General features: G+C 37.8%; 1 protein-coding gene across 6 annotated transcripts in view; it reads left to right on the top strand.

Annotated features, from left to right (window-relative positions):
* Positions 1–2,126: 2,126 nt before the first annotated feature.
* TPP2 (tripeptidyl peptidase 2) overlaps positions 2,127–22,586 on the top strand; it is a 65,522-nt gene continuing 45,062 nt past the window's right edge. For 2 of the 6 annotated variants that reach the window (XR_012495486.2, XM_019731035.3), the window contains exons 1-5: positions 2,141–2,406; positions 9,373–9,501; positions 16,074–16,169; positions 17,955–18,059; positions 20,196–20,320. Coding sequence is in view for 5 of the 6 variants with exons in the window: in XM_019731035.3 (XP_019586594.3) it covers positions 2,242–2,406; positions 9,373–9,501; positions 16,074–16,169; positions 17,955–18,059; positions 20,196–20,320 (620 nt within the window). In the remaining variant the exon portion in view is untranslated. Of the gene's footprint in view, positions 2,407–9,372; positions 9,502–16,073; positions 16,170–17,954; positions 18,060–20,195; positions 20,321–22,586 lie in introns of all 6 variants that reach the window. The other 4 variants (XM_019731034.3, XM_019731033.3, XM_019731032.3 and 1 more) reach the window with 3 other exon arrangements.

Genomic DNA, 22,586 nt, shown 5'->3' with positions numbered 1-22,586 from the left:
TAGTGACGTAGAAGTTTCGTTAAAGAATGCCAATATTTTTAATATGCCAAATATTACATCTTTGATAATTTCTTAAACTGATGATGACAAATTTCAAATGTTATCTTAAAGTTATACAAGAGGGTACATAACTTTTCTGAAACATTTTTATGGGACTCATAAGCCAAAACCAATTTTTTTTTGAAGAACACTGTTACTGGAGTCTAATGAAAAGTCTGCCACTTTGGTTGCATAATGAACATTTCATTCCTCACCCATTCATTGGGTGGTACTCTGGCAGGGCAGTACAATTGGTGTGGTAGAAAATATTGGGGACAGACTGTGAGAACAGAAATCCAGCTTTTTCACTAACTAGTTTTCTAACGCGTGGCAGTCAGTCTGTCTAGCTTTGTTTCCTCTGTAAAATGAAATGATTGGGCTATGGTTCATTTTGAAACTGGGAGCTATTCCATTCGGTCACTATAAGCTCTATTTGAGTATCTTCTGAGAGTTCGTCTCTCTCTTTTCTTTCCTGTCAGTTTGAAGTTCTTTTCTAGAGGTAACATAAACACAGTTGGGAATAGGAAGGAAAACATTATTGCATTTTCCTTCTCCTCTCTGCTAAAGAGAACGTGCTTCTCTAAGACTTATGGAATGAATACATGGTGAAGTAATCAATGAAAACCATTGCACAGCCATTGCAGTTATTTTTGAGACTTCATGGAGGATATCCTAAATCCCGTGGATTGGAAACTGGCATACGGAGGGCTTCCCTTTACACCAGGCATTCTTAACCTGGGATCCATAATCCAAGGGGTTCAAAAACTTAACGTAGGAAAAAAATACATCTTTATTTTCACTAACCTGAGGAATGTAGGCAGTAACCAGAATTGTATTAGCAGTTAATACAATCGTGGTTTTTATGTCACCAATAAAAACCAATATCTTATAGCACAGTATACAGATGTCTCAAAATATCATTCGTGTTCTTCACTATTTTGAAGTTATGGGAATTTATTAGATTTGGTGCTAGCTCCTGTTATTTAATACAGAGAAGCACCCATATAACTATATACACACATACATAAAACTATTGTTATGTAACAAAGTTGGTTTTAATATTTTTGATACTTATATTTCAACACAATTTCTATTGTAATTATATATTTCATTTTGTTTAAAAACATTGCTCTGGGAAGGAGTCTGTAAGCCTCACCAGGTTGCCAAAGGAGTCTTTGGCACCAAAAAAAGGACTAAAATTATCCTGGCACGAATACATAAAAAAAAAATATATATATATATATATATATATATATATATATATATATATATATATATATATATATATATATATTAAAGGGCTACTAGTGTAACATGGAACAATTGATATCTGCCACTGTAAAGCTGAAAAACTGCTCGATAATTGAGACGAGAACCTTAAGGATCAACCAAGAACTTCAGTTTAAAAAGGGGAAAAAATGTTTTTCAGAAATCCAGGAAGCCCAGGATAAGCAATGAGGATAGGAGGGGCCCACTTCAGTCTCACTTTGTTACTGGCTACAAGGACTGAGAGCCAACAACCCACATCCTGTTGACTGAAACTAGGACCCATCCCCATCCTGTTCCTCCCGACCTGATCAAAGGGCCACACGCGGGACAGGCAGGGGAACACAAGCCCTATATCGCCGAATAAAAGAACTCTCTAAAATTTGTGTCGGGGCATTTGGCCGGTATGAGACGACTACTAGTGTGTTAGTGTGCGTGAGTTGGCTCCATTTCCTCAGGTCGGCTGGGGCTTCGGCAGCAGCACTTAACCAAAAAGTTTTGTCACAGCCTCAAGTTTGGAAATCATCGCTTACCAGCAGGGTGTTCCATTACTAGAGAATATTGGCCCATTTCCTTCTTGGCTCCTAGGAGAGCGTTTCGGCCGGGACCTTTACTTGCAGGCCAGCCATCCCCTAAAAGTCCAAGTGCGGGCCTCTTTAAGACCCCAGGTTCGAGAACCAAACCCTCCAGCAATATGTCAGACTCCGCCTCCTTCTCTGCGGCCCGGGCAACACTCCTGCACAGTTCCTGAGAGCGGCGCCGTTAGCTTACATAGCAGCAAATGATTGGCTGCCTCACCCTGGCGGGCCGGGATTGGCGGCCGGCCGGCCCCGCCCCTCACCCCCACCCAGGCCCGCGGCCGCCCGGGTGTCCTTAGGCTGCTTGTCCGCGCGCAGCCTGGCAGTTTGCCTCTTCCTCGTCCTCCAGTTTGCGTCCATGGCCACCTCCGTCACCGAGGAGCCCTTCCCCTTCCACGGCCTCCTGCCTAAGAAAGAGACCGGGGCCGCCTCCTTCCTCTGTCGCTACCCGGAGTATGACGGCCGAGGGGTGCTCATCGCTATCTTGGACACGGGGGTTGACCCCGGGGCTCCGGGCATGCAGGTGCGGCAGCGGCTGAGGGCCCCGGGCGCGGGGGCGCGGGCGACCGGCGGGCAGGGGACATGGAGGGGACGCAGCCTCCGAGCTCGGAGGCGGAATCCCGCTCTGCGGCGGAGTGGGAACCCGGCACCTGGAGAAGGCGGAGGGCAGAGCGTGCACGCGAGGCCCGGGGGCGGCTGGGGGCCCGCGGCCCGGGCTCCCCGGCTGGGCGGTGATTCCGGCCCAGACAAAAGCGGCGTGCCCGGCGCGGCTGGTCGGGGCGCCTGGGTCCGCCTTTTGCCCAGGAAGCCCCTTCCTCCCCAGGTGCTGCCAGGCCTGGGCCCTCGGGCTCCTTCCCACTATACTCCTTTCCTCCTCAGACACCTCGTGCTTAGGGCACCGGCCAGTGCCTTCTATTTTCAAACGAAGATTTTACAATTTTTATTATTTGTTAGTGGATGGGAAGGGAATAGGAAGGTGACAGATGACCTATCAGTGCTTCATTTTTATCGCTGCCTTTTGAGAATTGGGTTTTTTGGGAAGAATTGTTTATCTCTAAACACTAAAGCCGGGTTTCAAGAAGATAACTCGGTCAACTTCCGGAATTGTTTCCTCTGGTAGTCTTAATGTTTTCTATTTTTAAACCGTTTTCTGCAAAGTACTCGTTTAGGGTCATTGAAACGCATGGCTTAGTCTTTGTTTGGCATAGGAGGAACCTAATTTAGTTTTGTTTTGGCGAACTCTTCAGACTTTATTAAATTACACAGCTGTATATTTTTAGCCTCAAAATATAACACAGCATACTTGACGATTTTAAAAAATTACTTCGCTTTGCCTTAAGCACCTTTGAATTATTAGGCCAAGGTATCATACTGAAAGGTAATTTTAAAGATGTGTCTCTGGATTAGAAGTATTCTGCTTAAAGTCTTCAAAGTTTGACTTGTAAATTTAGCCTGAGCGTTTTGCTGAAATCCAATGATAAACAACATTTCACCTTTGTTCAGGATCCATCTTCCAAAAGTCTAACCTGGCTAATCCTACTGTATGCTGATCTCTTCCTTACATCACTCCATCATCTGTGTATCTTGCCCTCCTTTCTACACTAATCGCTGAAGTTTGGTAATTCTCTTCCTTCCCCTGGTGCCCCTCCCGCCCCTGGATCCTCTATTGTGCTCTCTAATAATTGAGGTAGCATTTTGAGTTTAGAGTGTAATGCAGAAGGAAAAGGGAACCGATCTGACTGACTATAGAATCCTTCTGGTTCCTCTTGTTAATTCTTCAGCATCTGGAGTACAACGTACCTTACGGTGACTCTGCAGGGCAGCTTTAGCGAATCGGAAGAGGATTCAGTATTACCCTGGTAGCATTAGTTGTAAAGTTGTATTAATAACTCTGAAGACTTAAAACATTGACAGCTGGCCCCTCTTTGAGACTTGATTACGTAGTAGTAATGGTTTTTATTCTGTTGTGATGTATATGTACTTTTTATAGGGATAAGTGGGAGAACAGCTGGGGTAAATGGTTCACTGTTTCTTTTGTCAGGATGATAAGAGGATGAGAAGAGTTTGGAGGAGTACTGTCTCAGTAAAAACACTTTTGTAGAATTTGCCATATCCGCTTATCAAATTAGTCCAGTACTGTCTGTAAAGAAACAGTAATTCTCATCCCACAAGGTCACTGTGAAAATTGAGATTAATTACATGTGACTTTTTAAAGTGCTCAAGAAAAATGTTAAACACTATTGTTTTTTAAGCAGGGATATTTAGCAGAAGGAGTTTATGCTGGGTCTTAAATCACCCAACTAGATTATCTAAAGAATAAATATGCATTAGATATTTGCGTATAGTAACAAATGTTCAAGCAACAAAATATTGAAGTAAAATGAAAACATAACTCTTCTAACATTTAACCCTTAAGAAATTGACCTAAACATGGCTAGTTAAAAGAAATCCAGCAAGATGTCTTGCACACATGAGTGACTTTTTAAGGTTTATTTTTATTTTTTTTGCGTTTAACAAATTTATTTTGTATGTTTATGTATACATCGTTAAGATAAGAAGGTGGATAGAAGTAAAAAGGAAGGAAAGAATGAAATAGGGGAAGAGGAGGCCAAATTGGACATTTGGAAGGCCACATGGGATCTGGGTAGAGAACTAGAGGTACAAGTGAAAACGTTGAAGATAACACTTTTCTTGAGCACTTTAAAAAGTCACATGTAATTAATCTCAATTTTCACAGTGACCTTGTGGGATGAGAATTACTGTTACTTTATAGAGAGTACTGTAATAATTTGATAAGCGGATATGGAAAATTCTACCAAAGCGTTTTTACTGAGAACAGTACTCCTTCAAATTCTTCTCATCCTCTTAGCGTGAAAACAAGACAGTGGGCTATCTCATTCTTTGGTGATTGCCTTGGGGCCCATTTTCTTTTGTGACAGTTGTGTAGGCTTGTTAAAAGTGAATGATGGACAGCATGAGAAAAGTAATAATTACATAAATGATTAAGTCTTTCCTTAGCAAATATTTATTTAAAAACGGTAAAAGTCTTTCCTCAGGCACCTGCTAGGTGCTTAACGTCGTGTTAAAGGGTGATGTAGTCCTGCAGACTGTTACAGAGATTGATCAGAGGACCAGTGAGAGCTGGACCAGTCAGACTTTCCAGATAGAGGAGGGATGGGACTTGGACTGGACCTGGAAATAAATATGCACTAGCCAGCAGGTCTCCCTGCCACTACTAGTGTTGCTTTCGTGATTTATCCTTCACATTGCCAAAGTTATTTTCCTTTAAAAAAAGAAACCGTCCATTACAGTCTTGTTTAATACAAAACAAGACTATTTTGGCATCCCAATTACCTATGCGTAAAAATACAAAAATCTGAACTGTGTATGGCCCTTCACCATCCAAATTCACCTCCTCAGGTAGCATTGGTTCTCATCTCACCTTTTCTTCTGTCCCCATCCACTCCACCCCCTCCTTACCGTGTGCTCCACTTGGAACATTTCACTCTTATTCTACTCACCCAAATGTTTCAGGTCTTTCCCCAACACCTGCCTTTGCATGTGGAGTTTAATCTGTTTGCAAGCCTTCTACGATCACCTGTAAATTGTTTAATAAGACCTAGCTGGGTCTTGACCCCATTACCTTTTGGGGTATCTACTGATTTAATTCAGCCCCCCACCATGTATTTATGTGTCAGCTGTTGTATTAGGACTTGGCAGTCCAGGGATGAATAAGGCCCAGACCTTGCTAAAATAGTTTTTCAGTTTTTTTTTCCCTCTTTGCTTATAGCAGTTTGTTCATATACCCCTGTAGCACTTAAGTGTTTCATTTTTGTATTCTGTTTACATACCTTTCTCCTGATTAAGTTAAAATTCTTTGAAAGCACCTATCCTAATTCATTTGGCATCTAATGTGCTTGTAACATTAAATATTTTTGCTGAGTGGAAAAAATGTGTACATGTACACAATGTACATCATTTCTTCATGGAGAAAAAATGGTGTGCGGAAAGAGGTAACAAGTAATCCTGTTAAAATCTGTTTTTAGGGCAGCCGGTTAGCTCAGTTGGTTAGAGCACGGTGCTCATAACACCAAGGTTGCTGGTTCAATCTCCATATGGGCCACTGTGAGCTGCACTCTCCACAACTAGATTGAAACGACGACTTGCTTGGAGCTGATGGGTCCTGGAAAAACACACTTAAAATAAATAAAAGTTAAAAAAAAAGTCTGTTTTGACATTCACTAAGGTATAAAGTGTAATCAGTAAATATATGCATATATAATTGGTTACTAATATTGGGTGCTATTTTAATTATTAAAAGCAATTAATTTTAATTTTTATTACCTCTTTTTAAGTTAGCCTTTCCTCATTCCTCCAAACTAGGTTTTGTGTTCTTAAATGCTTTCATAGATATTGTCTTTACCCTTATTTATTTATTCCTATGCTGCAGTTATTTCTTTACTCATCTGTTTTCCTTACTGGATTGCACGCTTTCTGAAAGCAAAGCCTATCTTGTTTATTCATTATGTTCTAAGAGTAATAGTCATTTAATAGTAATTGTGTATGACAAATCTTCCCTTGCTTAAAAGAGTATTTGCAATATCTTCCCTGAAATTTCAAGTAAATACTTATACATTCATGTTTTGTTTGTGATAATTTGTGAACTCCCCTGCCCTTTTGTTTTGGTCTTCTACAGATGGTTAGTGGATGGCTTCCAACCCACACCAACTCCTCCACCCTGAGTGTTTCAGTGGAGTTACCAAGTAGCTTAGATTCTTGACATTTGGGAAGAACCTTTGGGCAATTTCTGTTTTGTCCAGCCAGCGTGATGGCCCAAAAAGCTTTCCACAGTCTCCCAACCCAGTACACAGGGTTGATTAAGTTACCTCTACTCGTAATAACTGTGCCTTTAGTCCCTCCTTCCAATGTGAAACCCCTCCTTCCTGGAAAGATGAGGGATATAGTTCTAACATTAACAATTCATTTTCCTTCTTTCCTTGTCCCAAAGCTCCATTGCAAAATTCTCAGCTGGTTTTGCCTTTTTAAAAACCTTTCCTTCTTAACTCTAAATTCCATCTTTTGTCTCATTATCACCAGTGGAATGGTTGTGTTTACCTAATGGTGAAGTAAGAAGTATATGGATAGAAAATTGCATATATAAGAAAATTTTTAATGAGGGAGAGAGAGAGAGATCCCTGTAAGTAAAGCTGTGTCAATAGTAGATGGTAAATAAGCCACTAAATCCCTTTAGGCTTTCTTCCTTTGCTCACGTATTGATAATAAGGTTTCTAACGAGAGGGATCTGTGTCTGACTTGTTATCTCATGTGATTACTGGATCTCAAGTCACTGAAGTTGTTTGCTCATTGAGAAGATTGGTTGTTTGTGTTCTTAGTGCTATTGAAATATTTGTATAAACAGCCCCCAAGAAATATCTTCAGATTGAGAATTACCATTTGTAAAAATAACAGCTGGGCAGCCTCGGGCAAAGCTTTCAGCTGCTGGTTGTTCAGGGGTGAGATTTGGAGTCTACCAGCGACCCCTTTGCTTTGCCTTGTAAAAAACAAAACAAAACAACAACAAAAAAAGTGCCCTTGTTTACTCCATATAATGACGTTCCCTCTTTTCCTTTCAGATGTACTTTAACTACAGAGCTTTAAAGACACTGCAGTTGGTGTTGGAAGGGACACAGGAGACTCATAGAAAAGGACACTAAGCTTTATCTCTTAAAGTGTGTGAATTTCCCCAATGGAAAAGGAGTCAGAAGTTGGAAGGCTTTGTGATCTTTTCACACTGTTGGCATTTTTTACATTCCTGGTTCTTTCTTGAGGTTCTTCTTTTTTCAGTCTTCTTTGTGTCCTTGTGCATGATTCCTGTTTGCAATTCAGTACATACATGTTGAATGCTACAGATTCTCTTTGCAAGGTTAGCCCAGAAAGATCCCAGAAATGATTTTTCTCACAAAAGCAATTTGAAAATATCGTACTGCTGTTAACCTGTAGCAGTCAGTGTGGCCCAAATGAAAGTTTGTGGGCTGGCCAAGAAACCAGGCCTTAGGAAAATCAGTCTTAGTGCTGAATAATTAGTGTCAGATCATTCAGTAATTAAATACATATGTAGTACCTAAAAGGCACCGGTAGGTTTTACTGAGTAAAGTAGACATAGCCCTTGCCCTCATGGAACTTACCTTCTAATAGTGGAAATAGAGAAGGAGTCACCTAACTGTATAATTACGAATTGATTTAAGTTCTGTAAACAAAATAGGTGCAGTGAGAAAGAGTAATCAGGTTTAGGATGGTGGCCTCTTAAAAGAGGTCAGAGGGAGGTCTTTCTGAAGGGATGACATTTTAGTAGACAACTGTAAGATAAGATTGGAATTCTTGTGGAAAAACAGAAGGGACAGAATTCCGAGCAGAAGGACCCTGAGCAAAAAAGTTGTGAGGCATGAAAAAGTCTGGCACATTCCAAGAGTTGAAAGAAGGCCAATGTAGTTAGAGTCATGAGTGACAGTGAGTAGCTGGGGTCAGACCCCACAAAGGCTTTTTATATAAAGCATTGTGGATCCATTGCAGGTTTTACACCAGGGTGTTAAATGGATGATTGGCCTAATACAGCTTGTTTTGTTATTAATTTTGGTAGGGGCCAAGAATGGATACAGGGAGACCTGTAAGGAGCCATCCACATTACGAAGGCAAGAGAGGAGGGTGGTGGTGGAGGATACTGGTAGTGAAAAATCAAGTGAAGATGGATTTGAAGTATATTTTAGAGGTAGAAGTAGGAGTAAATTAAAGAGTCAAAAGTTTCTGGCTTGAGCAACTAGATGTGTGTGGATTTACTGAAATGGTAAAGCCTAGAGAGAAAAAAGTTTGAGTGTTAAGTTTTAATTTGGACTTACACTAAGTTTGAGTGCTTCTTGTGGCATCCAATAATGAAATGTTACTAAACATTTCCCCCCTAAAGTTTTGTACTTGTCCAGCCCCAAGCTCACCCTTTCTCAAATGTTACCTTCTCATTGATACCTTTCTTGACCAGCCTGGTTAAAATTGAAAGCCCCATACCACCTATCTCTTTTCCCTGCATAATTTTTCTCCATAGTAATTATCATCATCTGACATGTTATATATTTGTGTATTGACTGCATATAACAAGGTCTGTGAGGTTAGGGTTTTTTGTGTATTGATTATTGCTATATCGCGAGCACCTAAAATAAGAGTATGGCTTATAATAAATGCTTAGAAATATTTATTGACCAAATATATGAAACCACTTGAATTATTCTGTGGTATTTTCCAGGAATAAATTTTTATTTAGAATTGTCAAAGTTTTGGCTTAAAACAATTCAGTCCTCTTTTTAAAATGAATGCAGATTTTATAGGATATTTTATATATGTGTACATGTGCACACACACTTACACGTGGGGGTTGGCATTGCTTTCTTTAAGGATAAAAAATTAAGTATATAATTCATACTTAATTCTCTTTAATTTTCAGGTTACAACTGATGGAAAACCAAAAATCATTGACATCATTGACACAACAGGAAGTGGTGATGTGAATACCGCTACAGTAGTAGAGCCAAAAGATGGTGAAATTATTGGCCTTTCGGGAAGAGTGCTTAAGGTTGGAGCTTTTATCTTTCTATTGAAATTTTTTTCTTTTTTTTTTTTTGTAGTGTCACCACAAACCATCTACTGTTTTTAGCTTCCATTTGGTGGTATGCTGAGTATTAGTTAACTATTGCTGCATAACAAATTACTCCAAAACTTAATGGTTTAAAAGAACAAACATTTACTATCTCACAGTTTCTGTGAGTCAGGAATCTAGGAGTGACTGAGCTCGCTGTCTCTGTTTCAAGATCTCTTCTGAGCTTGCTGTTGGCCAGGAGTGTGGTTTAATCTGAAGACTCAACTTAGGTGGGGAAGGGAAGTCTGTTTCCAAGCTTGGCGGGCTTTGGTTCTTGGCCATGAAGACCTCTCAGTGGGGCTGCTTCACAACATGCAGCCATCTTCCCCCTGGGGGTGTATTTCAACAGAGAGTGCTCAAGAAGGAGGCCATCGTCTCTTTATAAACTAATCTTGGAAGTGACATACTATCACTTCTGCTGTGTTCTTTTCATTAGAAATGAGTCATTAAGTCTAGCACACACTTAACGGGAGGGGATTTTCCAAGGGCATGAATACCAGGAGGTGGGGATCATTAGGAGCAATTTTAGAAGAAAATATTGTTTTGTTTGATAGCGGGCTTATAATTGGGGTATTTTTTTCAATGTGGTTGCCAAATTCTAAAAATTTTAAGTTTTGAATAGAAAGGCGGGAAAAGTGACCAGATGAGTTTTGCCTTCATCTTTTCCTGTCTCTTCTGGGAACTTGAAAATAAAATATTAAGGCCTTGTTAATTATGGACTTCAGTGACTGGCTTTGTCTTGTTCCATGTACTTGGTGGAAACACTGGGGTAAAAAAAAGCTAACAGGAAAAATCATTAGAATACAAACAGAGTAGTTCATGAAATATTAGCTAGTGAGTTGGTTAGATGGCAAGAATTTGATTGTGATTCAGTAGTCTTTTAAACCAATAAGCAGATTGGTGTGGAAGATAAATTTGGGATTACTTATATGTGTAAAGAGCTATATTTAACTCTTCACATTTTTTATCATCTGTCTGAATTACTATATGTTTAGGCATTGTCTTTTGGATAAGATTGTTGTGGAAGTGGATTTGTTTTCTGTGCTATAGAACAAATGAACAAAACCTTAGCAGCTTAAAACCACATACATGCCTGCATTTATTATCTCACTGTCTCACAGCTCAGGAGTCCAGGCATGGCTTTTTGTGGCTCTCTGCTCAGGGTCTTACAGACTGCAATCAGGTGTTGGTTAGGGCTCATCTGAGGCTCCTCTTCCAAGTCCGCATGGTTATTGGAAGAATTAATTTTGTTGCAGCTGTAGAACTGACAGCTAGCTTATTGAAGGCCAGCAGAAAAATGTCTCTGTCTTCGGCGATGGCCTCAGTCTCTTTTTTTAAAGAGCTCACCTGATTAGGTCATGTCCACCAGGCTAACCTCCCATTTGATTAACTCAGTCACCCGATTAGGGACTAAAACTGTATCTGCAGTATCCCTTCACCTTTGCCATACTATTTACCATGACAGGTGCAGGAATGATATTCACAGGTCCTGCCTTTAGTAAGGGGAGAGGACTATACAAGGGCCTCGGTCACCGTAGAATCAGCCTGCAGCCAGCAGACAGGAGGCATTAATACTCAGGTTTTGCTTCCTTTCCATGGGTTATGGACTGAATGTTTGTGTGACCCCTCCATTCATATGTTGAAGCCCTAACACCGAGTGTGATGATATTCAGAGATGGGACCTTTGGGAGGTGATAGGGTCAGGTGAGCCATGAGGGTGAGGCCCTCATAATGGGATTAGTGCCCTAATAAGGGAGAGCTTGCTTTATCGCTGTCTCTGCCATGTGAGTACACATTGAGAAAGCCTGTGCTTTCAAGTCAGGAAGAGAGTCACACCAGAACCCAACCATGCTTGTATCCTGATCTCATACTCCATCCTTCAGAATGGTGAGAAAATCAATTTCTGGTTTTAAAGCACCCAAGCTTATAGAGCCCATGCTAAGCACCATGTGCTTTTTAAAAAAAATGATAAACTGTGGGGAAATGAGTTTCTATACATCTGAGTTACTCTAGTTTGCCTGCCTTCCCCAAAAACCAAAAACCTTGTTTTTTAGAGTATGTTTCAGAGAGAAACTTTGGATTCCTGTGGTTTTGCTACTCTGAGAAACTGTGGAGAACTCCTAGTAAGTCAGACAGATTTAGAATCATATAAAGTATTATCCTTGTTCATTTATTTTTAAGTAGCTATAGTAACCTATACTTTAAATAAACACATGAACTGATTATATCCCTAGTGCTCAAAGGTAGAGTTATATATCCATATATATGCTATGAAATAAGATCAGAAAATTGATAGTTTTTGTGCCTTAGGATACTATTCCTAGGCCTTCTTGAGAAACTAGTGGTCAGTTAGTTTTTGCCAGTGGTATTGCCTTGAGCAGGTAGAAGCCAAAAAGTGAGTAGAAGCTTAAAACCTTTAATGATGAAATGTACAGACATAAAGGAAAGTGCATAAAACACATATGTACAGTTAAATTTATAATTAGATTAAACATCATTTTATCCACCACCCAGATTAGACCAAGACTATTGTACCTCAGAAGCTTCTTGTGATCTCCCAGATCACAACCTATTTTGACTTTTGTATAATCACTTCTTTACTTTCCTTTATAATTTTACCACCTCTATGTGCATATATGAAATATATTGTTACTTTTGCCTATTTGTGAACTTTATATGAATGATCTTATTTATGTATCATTTTATGTCGTCTTTCTGTGGGTGTTTGTGAGATTCATGAGATTCAGCCATGATGTTGCATGTAGTCATGATTTGTTCTGTTCCATTGTAGTGTAGTGTGCCGTGGTTCGTGTGTACCACATTCTGTCCGTTCTGCTGATGAACAGTTGTATGGCTTCCATTTTTGCACTATAACTAACAGTACTTTAGAGACCATCCTTGTATACATGTCCTGTGCACATGTTTATAGATAGCTCCAGGATATGTACCTATGAGGGGAATTGCTGAATCATGGAGATATGTAGACCTTTATTAAGTGATGCCAAACAGGTTTCCTAAGTGTTTGTACTAAAACACATTTTCACAGGCAGTGTATAACAATTTTAATAGTTGTACTGCCAACGCTTGGTATTTTTAGGCTTTTTAAATTTTGCAAATATGCTGGTAATCTAGGTGCTGGTAATCTAGGTGGTTCACATTGTGGTTTTAATTTGCATTTCTCTAATTGCTAATAAGATTGAGGACTTTTCATATGTTGTTTAGACATTTGGATTTTCTCTTTTGTGAAGTGCCTATTCAAATTTATTTGCCCTTTTTTTTTTTTTTTTATTGGGGAAGGGGAACAGGACTTTATTGGGGAACAGTGTGTACTTCCAGGACTTTTTTCCAAGTCAAGTTGTTGTCCTTCCAGTCTTAGTTGTGGAGGGCGCAGCTCAGCTCCAGGTCCAGTTGCTGTTGCTAGTTGCAGGGGGCGCAGCCCACCATTCCTTGCGGGACTCGAGGAGTTGAACCGGCAGCCTTGTGGTTGAGAGCCCACTGGCCCATATGGGAATCGAACTGGCAGCCTTCGGAGTTAGGAGCATGGAGCTCTAACCGCCTGAGTCCCGGCCCATATTTGCCCATTTTTTTTTTTTTCTATTGAGTTGTCTCTTGTTACTGATTTGTAGGATTTCATTACACATCCTATATAGTTCTTTAATTACATGTGTTTCAGGTATCCCTTTCTAGACTTGTATTTTTACTTTCCACATGATTTGTTTTGATGAATAGAAGTTCTTGAATTCAATGTAGTTGAATATCAATCTTTGCCTTTTTGATTAGTGCTTTTCATGTCTTAAGAAATTCTTCCTGACCCAAAGATCATGAAGATATTCTCCTCTATCATTTTCCAAAAACTTTCACTATTTTTCTTTTCACATTTGTTTTAGAATTCACCTGGAATTGATTTTAGGCTTAGTTTGAAGTAGGAGTCCTATAACCTTTTTTCCACTTGAAGAGCCAGTTGTCCCAATACCATGTATTAAAATTCCTAAATTTCCCTACTGATTTTCAGTGCCTTTTATTTTGCAGCCTTCGGCCTTCAAAATGTGGTGAATTTTGGTTTCAAAATTCTCGTTTACTGTTCTCTTTGTTCTTTGGGTCCCCTCCCCCACTTCCCTTATTCTAATTATAGTAGCATTTTGGAAGAGAGCAGAGTGCTTTTTGAAATTTTGCTACATTCAGCTTGAAGTCATTTTTTAAAATCACCAATATTTAGTCTTACATATTAAAAGACGGTTTAAGTCCAGATATAATGAATGACCATTTACCACCATATTTAGATGCCGTAATACCTGAAAGAGAGAGTGTATGTGTGTACTGCCAGAACCATAGGCTGACAAGTGTGAAATACAGGTGTGAGGCACAAACAAACAAACAAAATAACTCTATAATGGGATTTTATTTCATGGAACATTAACACTAAGGATGACACTTGGCTCCTTAAGAAAATGTTCAGTTCTTTACACATTCTCTCTTTAAAAGAGTCAGAGAAAAGAGGTGTAATTAATAATTAAAGGGATTCTGTTCCACATATGAAAATCAGCCTTTTTATGTTGCATTTACCATGTAATTAAAAGCATTTTAAAGATATCAATTTAAAACGGTCAAAATATAAAGCTTTGATTCTTAAAGAAACTGAAAATAGCTTCATTTGTCTAGAATAGTCAAATAGGAAAAATTACATATTCCATCATTGCCTCATAGAGGAAAGTTAGCTTTATTCTAATTTATTTAATGTTAGGTAGTAAAACCATGAATATAACGTTTATTGTCTGATTTTTTGTTTTCAGTTTAATTTTTGTAGCTAACTAGTCTGTGAGGGAAATATATAGTAGTGATTAAGATGCATGTGGTTGTGTGGACCTTGCAGATTTTGATCTTATAAGTAGATATAAATTATGTCTATTAGATTATTTTTATTATATTACATATATTTTAAGTAATTATAATTAAGTTGCTTATTTTGCAGTTATATTAATTAGTTATTCCATTTAGTTTTTTTTTAGTTAACGGCTTTTTGTAATCTCCTTGTACAAAGCAGTTGCCACTAGCCTAGGGTTACAAAGCCACCTGTGTAGTGGCACACCTGAGATGAAATACTCTTTGAATTTGCCAACTAGTGACTATTAACTTGTTGTTGTTGCAGTACTTTATTATTGTTATGTCCCAGGCTGTTACAAGCACATTAGAGTTAAGAATCCCTACTCTCTAAAGAAGGTTGATGAGTTTTGAATGAAAAGTGCTAGTCTGTATGCCAACATATATGCCAACATAGTTGAAATTTCACATACTCTGAACATCCAATTCATTCAGAAATGATTACTGATATGGAGGCTTTTTAAAAGTCAGTAGATCTTTGAACTTCTGTGAATGATTGTTTTCCTTTATTTAGTTGTGAGAAAATTTCATCCAAAAGTAGTTTCCTACCCGGGGAATAATTTGATGAGGGACATGGGGATGGTCGGTTAAAGATGTTGCCCAAGTGACGATTGAACGAACCAATTCCCGAGTAGTTGATAGTTCAACCTCATAATGTATACACATTTAAAAGCTGTTTTTAATCATCATGGGTCCTGTGATTACAAAGGATGAATACTCCACATTTTCTTGATTGAAATTTCAAGTTGGTTGATGTTCAATGCATTTTATTATTCATGGGACTCATGAGGTAGGGATTATTTTCTTCTTTTTTACTTGAGGAACTAGAAGCCTTTGAGTCCCACCTAGTTAGTAGTAGAGTTTGGATTCACAGCCAGGTTTATCGGACTTTAAATCACATGTCTTTTACACTGAATATTTTGGTCTCCATGATAGAACTAGATTCCAGTTTTCTTTTTAACCTTCCTGATGTTTGGGAAAACAATTTAATTTCTGTTTGCTTCTTTGCTTTCTCCATTTGTAAACTGGCATACTCTTTACATCGTTTTATTAATTAATACCTTTAAATGTTATTTTTAAATACTTTGAGATAGTTGAAAAGACTATATGATGTTATATATAATTAAAATGATTTTATAGAACTTTTTTGTTAAGAACTCAAAGAGCACTTATTTGGTTTCTAGGGATTATCCCTGTTGTATCTTAGAGCTGAATTAAGTTCTTGTCATTAATAAGAAACCTAAGGGTAGAGAGGTTCTGTAAATCGCTTTCCCTCCCCACCAGTTAATGGCCAGTAGTAGGGTGGTGAAGGGACAAGTGAGGTGTCACTGATGCTTGAGAACTAAAGATCTTAGTGGTTTAAGGAGGTTGCATATGTTGAAAGCATTTTATAACCTATGAAGCATTGTATAAATGAAAAGTATTCTAGTTGAACTGTCTTATTTATGGATGAGATAAAAGGAGCCAGGGTGATATTGGCACTTAGAAGATTAAAAATAGTGCTCTAATATGTGAGCCTGCTCATCCAAGTTGAGCCATTAGAATGGAAATCAAATACCTTTTTCTCCAGCAGTAAATCATTGGAATTGAGAAGCATTTAGTGAACCAGTAATTTACTTTTTTTTCTATAGATTCCTGAGAACTGGACAAATCCCTCAGGCAGATATCACATTGGCATAAAAAATGGCTATGACTTCTATCCAAAGGCTCTCAAGGAAAGGATACAGGTAATGTACAATGCTGTATCAATGACTTAGCTTCTTTCTCAAATTTTATTCCTAATGAAGAAAACAAAATTCATAAAAATCTCACTATTGATTATTTTGGACGATGGAAGGTTTTCAAACAGTTATTGTTTAAAGATTCTGTTCAATGGAATGTTACCCATTTACATGGATAAGCTTAGAGAATCTGAATACACAAGTTATATTCAAATTTTTGTGTGTGTTTGGTTTTCAGGGAGATGGATATAGCTTTCATTGGATTTTTTTAAGGCATTTCTTTTTAAACCTCACAAGGGCTAAAGACAAGTTGATTTAAAGTCCAGACTTCCCTGTTTATTCCCATTCCTATAGCGTTTATTACAATTTTTCCCATTTTTCTTACTGTTTAACTAGCCTTTTTGATCCCCTTTAATCATCATTCAGTATTAAGAAAAGGGTTACTCAAACCTAAAGCAGCTGAAGTATAGGAAACACAAGTGTGTCATTAGAGAAGTAAGCATTGTAAATTGAGTGATAAGGAGCCTGTTGTAAAACAGCTCTATTCAGTAGACCTTTCAGTGACGTTGGAAATGTTTGAGGTGTTCCATATCTGTCCATTATGGTAGTCACTAGCCACAAGTAGCTCCTGAGAACTTGACATGTGACTGAGAATGACTAAGGAATGAAACGTTTAATTTTATAGAATCCTTTAAAATTTAAATTTAAATAGTAACAGTAACATGTGGCTAGTGGCTCCTGTATTTGACAGTGCCGCTGTAGAGGATTGCTGTGACACCGTAGCTGACACAGACAGGTTCAGGGTTTCCTCTGTGAAACAAAATGTAATCCTTGAAAGTGAGCCTGATGGATAAGACCTGTGGGCCCTTTCATGTAGTAGTAATATTATTATTTGCTTCTTTAGGGGTCGATGAGCCATAAGAAGTCACTCGGTGTACTACATATATAACCATTACTTAGATTGCAATCATTCTGCCAAAAGAAAATTATGAAAAAATAATGCACACAACTTATTGGATACTATTTTATTTTAAAATTTCAGGGTGAAACGCGCATAGATAGCATAGTACTTTTACGCACTATATTAAATTTAATCAACTATGTTAAAATACAAATTAACATGCAAATATAGAGTTTTTAAGTTAAAGCTGACCCTCCTCCTTGACCCCCCTCCTTACCTTTGTTGAGTTGATTATTTTATTGGAAAGATTTTTTTTTTTTAACTAGTAGACTTCCATTGGGAAGGCACTATAGGTTAAAGACAGCGGAGATGAAGGTCAGACCAATTTCAGTAACAAAAGAACCCTATCAAATCAAAGAGGATCTGAAAAACATCAGCTAGGAAGAGAGGAAATTGAGGAAGCCTGTATGTCCGCCAAAATGCCCCTGCAGTCTTACTCCTGTCCTCTGCTTGCACTTGGCTTGAGACATTTCCCAGTTCTGTAAGGTCCCAGAATACAGTATTTTCTTTAAATGATTGGGAATTCAGTTATCTGACATAGTATTATTTATTCTTGGAAGGATTTAAATTGGGGCCTTTGATGTATAAAAATACATTTGGATGTGTCTTAATAAATTTGTTAATTTAAAATCTAGGTGCAGTGAATTAATTAATCAGTTTTTAATAATTGATTCATTGCTTTATCAGCTTGATTATAATATTTTTTTTAAGCCTCTATGAGACTTGTGTAGCATCACAGCTGAGAACAACCAGGTCCTTGTAAATTGACTGTCTAGGTTTACCTGAATATTTGTCAATCTCATTATGAGGTAATTATTCTGTCTTTGCAGAAAGAACGGAAGGAAAAAATATGGGACCCTGTTCACCGAGTGGCCCTGGCAGAAGCCTGTAGGAAACAGGAAGAATTTGATGTTGCCAACAATTGCCCTTCTCAAGTTTGTGCTAGTGGTTTTTATTTAAACATTATCATAGAACCATCCATATACCATAGAGTTCTTAGAGAATTAATAGACTATTTTTCACAAGGTTTAAATTATTCAATTTTAGTGATTTTTTCTTTATATTTGAAATCAATTCACATATGTATTTATAAATTTTTAAACTCCTTAATGAACATACATATGTAAAAGTGCATGAATCATAAGTGTGTGGTCATGGATTTTTCACAAAGTGAACACTCCCATGATGGTAGAACTGCGAGCTCCAGCTCATGCCTCTTCCTAGTTACTGCTCCCTTCTCACCCCATAGGCGACCACCTTCCAGACTTCTAACACTGTTGAATGATTTTGCTTATTTTGAATTTTGTAAAATGGAGTCATACAGTGTTTTGTTTAATGTGTAGCTGCTTTCACTCAGTGTTATGTTTGTGAGATTCAACCATATTTGGGGTATTGAAGTAATTTGTTCACTTTCCTTGTTATGATGGATGAACCACAATTTATATATCCGTTCTGCAAGTTGATATTTACTTTGTTTTCAGTTTTTGGCTATTAGAAAAAATGCTGTTTTGAACATTCTCATGCATGTATTTGGTGGGCCGTAAAGTGGTCGTACCAATTCATATTCCCACAGAAGTATATGAGGGAGTTGCTGTTGTTCTTCATCCTTAAGTAGCCAGTACATTTTTTTTGAATCAATTTATAAAATAAAAATAACGTCTTGGTTTATTATGTAAATAATATGTGCTAGTTACAGAAACTTTTGTGCAACACAGGTGTATAAAGTAGCAAGTGAAAGACTCCCAAATGCCATCCTCCAGGGATGGTAACAACAACTCTATGTTTATCCTTATGAATTTTTCTTTTACTGTATACATCTACCTTTTCTTAAACAAATATGGTGGTTCTCAACCCTGACTGCGTATTAGAATCATATGAAGAGCTTTAAAACAACCAGTTCTTGTGCCCTAGAGAGGAATTAAATCAAAACCTTGCAGGGAGACAGACATTTTTAAAAGCTCCTGATGAGCTTTAATTAACATGCAAGTAGGGCTGAGGACCACTGGCCTGCGTACACACTTAACTTACATTTCCTTAATCTACGTACAGCATCCTTTTTTAACAGCTTCTCATAATTTTCTGTTAGGTCACTATTTGTCCTGATTCAGCCCCTTATTAAACACATTAAATGTAATATCTCAGGTGATTCATATATGCAGCTAAATTTATAAAAGAGGGATCTGAATTTAATTATCCATATTTTGTATATCAAAAATGTTTATATAATTGTCTTTTACCTTTAAGGAGGGTAAATGTTGAATATATTGAATAATTATAAACAAGGCATAACTTAAGATTTTTGGAACATGTGAAAATTAAATTTTTATCCGCTAGGACTACTCAGGTGAATGTAGAGCGGTCTAATGTAGTATATAGTTTAAAAAATACTTAGGTTGAAGCATGTGAAATTCTCATTTTTGTGGATCAGAATGGTTAAATAGCAGCTTATATGTCCATGGTCATGAATATAATACGTATTTAACTTAGCATGTTTTTTTTTTAAGGAGGGCGCAGCTCACAGTGGCCCATGTGGGGATCGAACTGGCAACCTTGGTGTTATTAGCACCACACTCTAACCACCTGAGCTAACCAGCCACCCTAACTTAGCATGTTCTATAGGAGATAAGACAGTTCATGCTTTCTGTTATTTATTTGAGTTCTTAAGAAATAGATTTTAAATGGAAACAGTCCTGAAATAAAATCTAAAGGTCGAGAGATAACTTAGTTTACAGCAATTTTTGGAAATGAGTTATACAGGTTACAGATATGGGACCATCACATGTCTTGGCCAAATGGTATCATCAACTTGTAACAAAGTATATTTCCCAAAGCAGGTGGAGTGAGTGACTGAGTAAAAGAAGTGTTATTTTTTAAATATTTAATATATTAAGTAATATCCGCATCATTGAATTGAACTACAAGTAGCGTAGATATAAAATGAAAATTTTCTTATATTTTTCCCGGCTAAAATGACATTATTGTTGGGTCACATTGTGTCCTTGGTTATATGTTAATGTAGCTTTTCAAGAGTACAAAATGTACTAATATTAATGTATGTTCTAATTGGTTAGGCAAATAAACTAATCAAGGAGGAGCTTCAAAGTCAAGTGGAATTACTAAATTCTTTTGAGAAAAAATACAGTGACCCTGGCCCTGTATATGACTGCCTGGTATGGCATGATGGTGAAGCTTGGAGGTAAACTATATATTTTATGGCTCTTCAACATGTTTTTATCTATTCTTAAGAACACTAACCCCTCAGAACCATCCAGACATTTGGTTTATGTGACGTTAATATCACTGAACAAAACTATTTGAGAGCCCAATTGGCTTTTGGTAGTTTTGGACAAGCCTTTTGAACTTCTTAGTATTTTAGACACTAAACCTAACACGTGTTTTAAAGAAGTTTATTTCACTAGCCAGATAGTTATCGTTAACCAGATACAGCAGGTTGATCATTGGTATATGTATTAGGTCGGTGTGAAGGTAATTGCGGTTTTTGCAATTATTTTTAACCTTTTAAACCGCACTTACTTTTGCACCAACCTATAGAAATGTTCCTGATTGAAGCTGGGCAACTTGGGAAGTACTGCAAGAGACTGTTGCAAAGCATCTACTTTGGGCAAAGGAGGAAAAGTTGAGTGAAGATAATTTAATAGAGACAAGGTAGCTAAGTTGAAGTGAAGTGAGGCAGTATGATAGAGTTCTGTCTCTGAGATGGAATCCTAGCTTTGTGACTTTGAGCAGTTTATCTACACCTCTCTAAACCTGTTTCCTCGTCTGTTAAGTGGGATAATAGTACCTCCGTAGAGGATTCTGTGAAAATTAATTTTGATGTTTCTCCATACAGTATGTACTCAATGTCAGCTGTTACTGCTGCTCCTTCTCCTCCTCCTCCTACTACTAAAATGATGATGTATGCCAAGTTACCTATCGTGTACATTTTCAGGGTCGTTCTTAGTGAATTGGACACTGCATATGTGTTTCTTAGAGTTAGCTAGTGTGACCTCTTGAATGTCTATCTGTCTGGAAATAGAAATAAGTTCTTAATACAGATATATAGGTATATGTGTGTTTTAGGTTGCCTGCAGTAAACCAAGGACCTCCTTAAAACTTGAAATCAAGAATAGTTTCGTAGTTTGAGTCCCTGTTGATATGCAAAGAATCGTTTCCCAGGATGTGGCAGATACAGAACAAAGTATGATGACTTGATTACTTAGATTGTTTATGTTACAATGCACCCTTAAAGGAGGACTTTTCTCCCATGGATGTGGGTGCTAACTCATCAATGACAATGAGTATAAATTTTTCAGTTTAATGAGAAACCCCTGCTCCCTTTGGGACTGAAAGTGTTAATGTAATATTTGCATATCTCAATCCAATGATATTAAATATTAATGCAGTTTTGTGTATATTCAGGCATGTTTGGGTGTTTGTGTGTATATGCAAATGTGCACACATTTGGAAACATTTTTTTTCCTAAAAGCTTTGCAGAAAGCTTTGATCACAGTGTTTATAATATAAAAAGGTTCAAACATATGGTTTAGCAAATTTTGGTACATCTGCCACATGGTGTAACATGATGAAGTCATTCGCAGTGAAAAGGCTTAGGTGAGTTTTAGTGGGAGAGGAGGCAAGGTTAAAACTGAGTATATGTGGGAAAAATGTGCTACGAAGTATACTACCAAAGGACTTAAGAAAATATGATAAAATTAGCAGAGGTTAGGCAGTGGGGAAATAGGTACTTATAAAGGAAAGACCATTAATTGGTTTCTTTTCAGTGGTTTTTGTTATCTCAGGTTCTTCTTGAGATTTTGATGATAGCTGTGGATTTTTTCCATTAAAAAATTGGACAGAGTAATGTATTCAAAATATTCAGGAATTTATAAACCCCTTTTCTTCCCTCCTCTCACACATGTACTCTAATTCTTTCCATGAACCTCATTTTCATATTCCCTTTCTCTCTATTGTAACAACTGTTCCTTGAATTAAGCCAACCAGACCTTCAGAAAGTTACAACCTTTGCACAACATTCATATTTACCATCTGTGGAGTTCTTTACTGAAGTCACTGAACTTTATTTTTATAACGTGTTTGAATTGTTGAGTCACTTCATGTTGACAGTGATTGTAAGAAATTGATTTGTGAAATGTATCACTGTATTTGCTGTGAGATGTTTGTTAAAGGTGTTGTCGATTCATTCTTTCATCATTTGGCAAATATCTGAGTAGCTTCTTTGTACTAGGTAGACTCCCTAGAAGCCACTCAAGGACTCTGGACTCGGTGGAAACATCCGAACCTGTCTAGGAAGCATCAAGAAAGGTCTCATTGAAGGATCAGCAAAAGTTAGCTAAGCAAAGAGGGTAGGAAACGGGGTTGAGGGTTCGAGGGGAAAGATCCAGAGGACAAGAGAGGAATGGTTAGAAATTTGGGAGTGTGTGATGGGCTGGGTGAAAGAAAGA

This window comes from Rhinolophus sinicus, chromosome 16 (assembly GCF_057876585.1).
Source record: "Rhinolophus sinicus isolate RSI-liver-muscle chromosome 16, RSI-T2T, whole genome shotgun sequence".
Lineage (NCBI taxonomy): Eukaryota > Metazoa > Chordata > Mammalia > Chiroptera > Rhinolophidae > Rhinolophus > Rhinolophus sinicus.
This window is presented reverse-complemented; position numbering and strand designations above follow the sequence as displayed.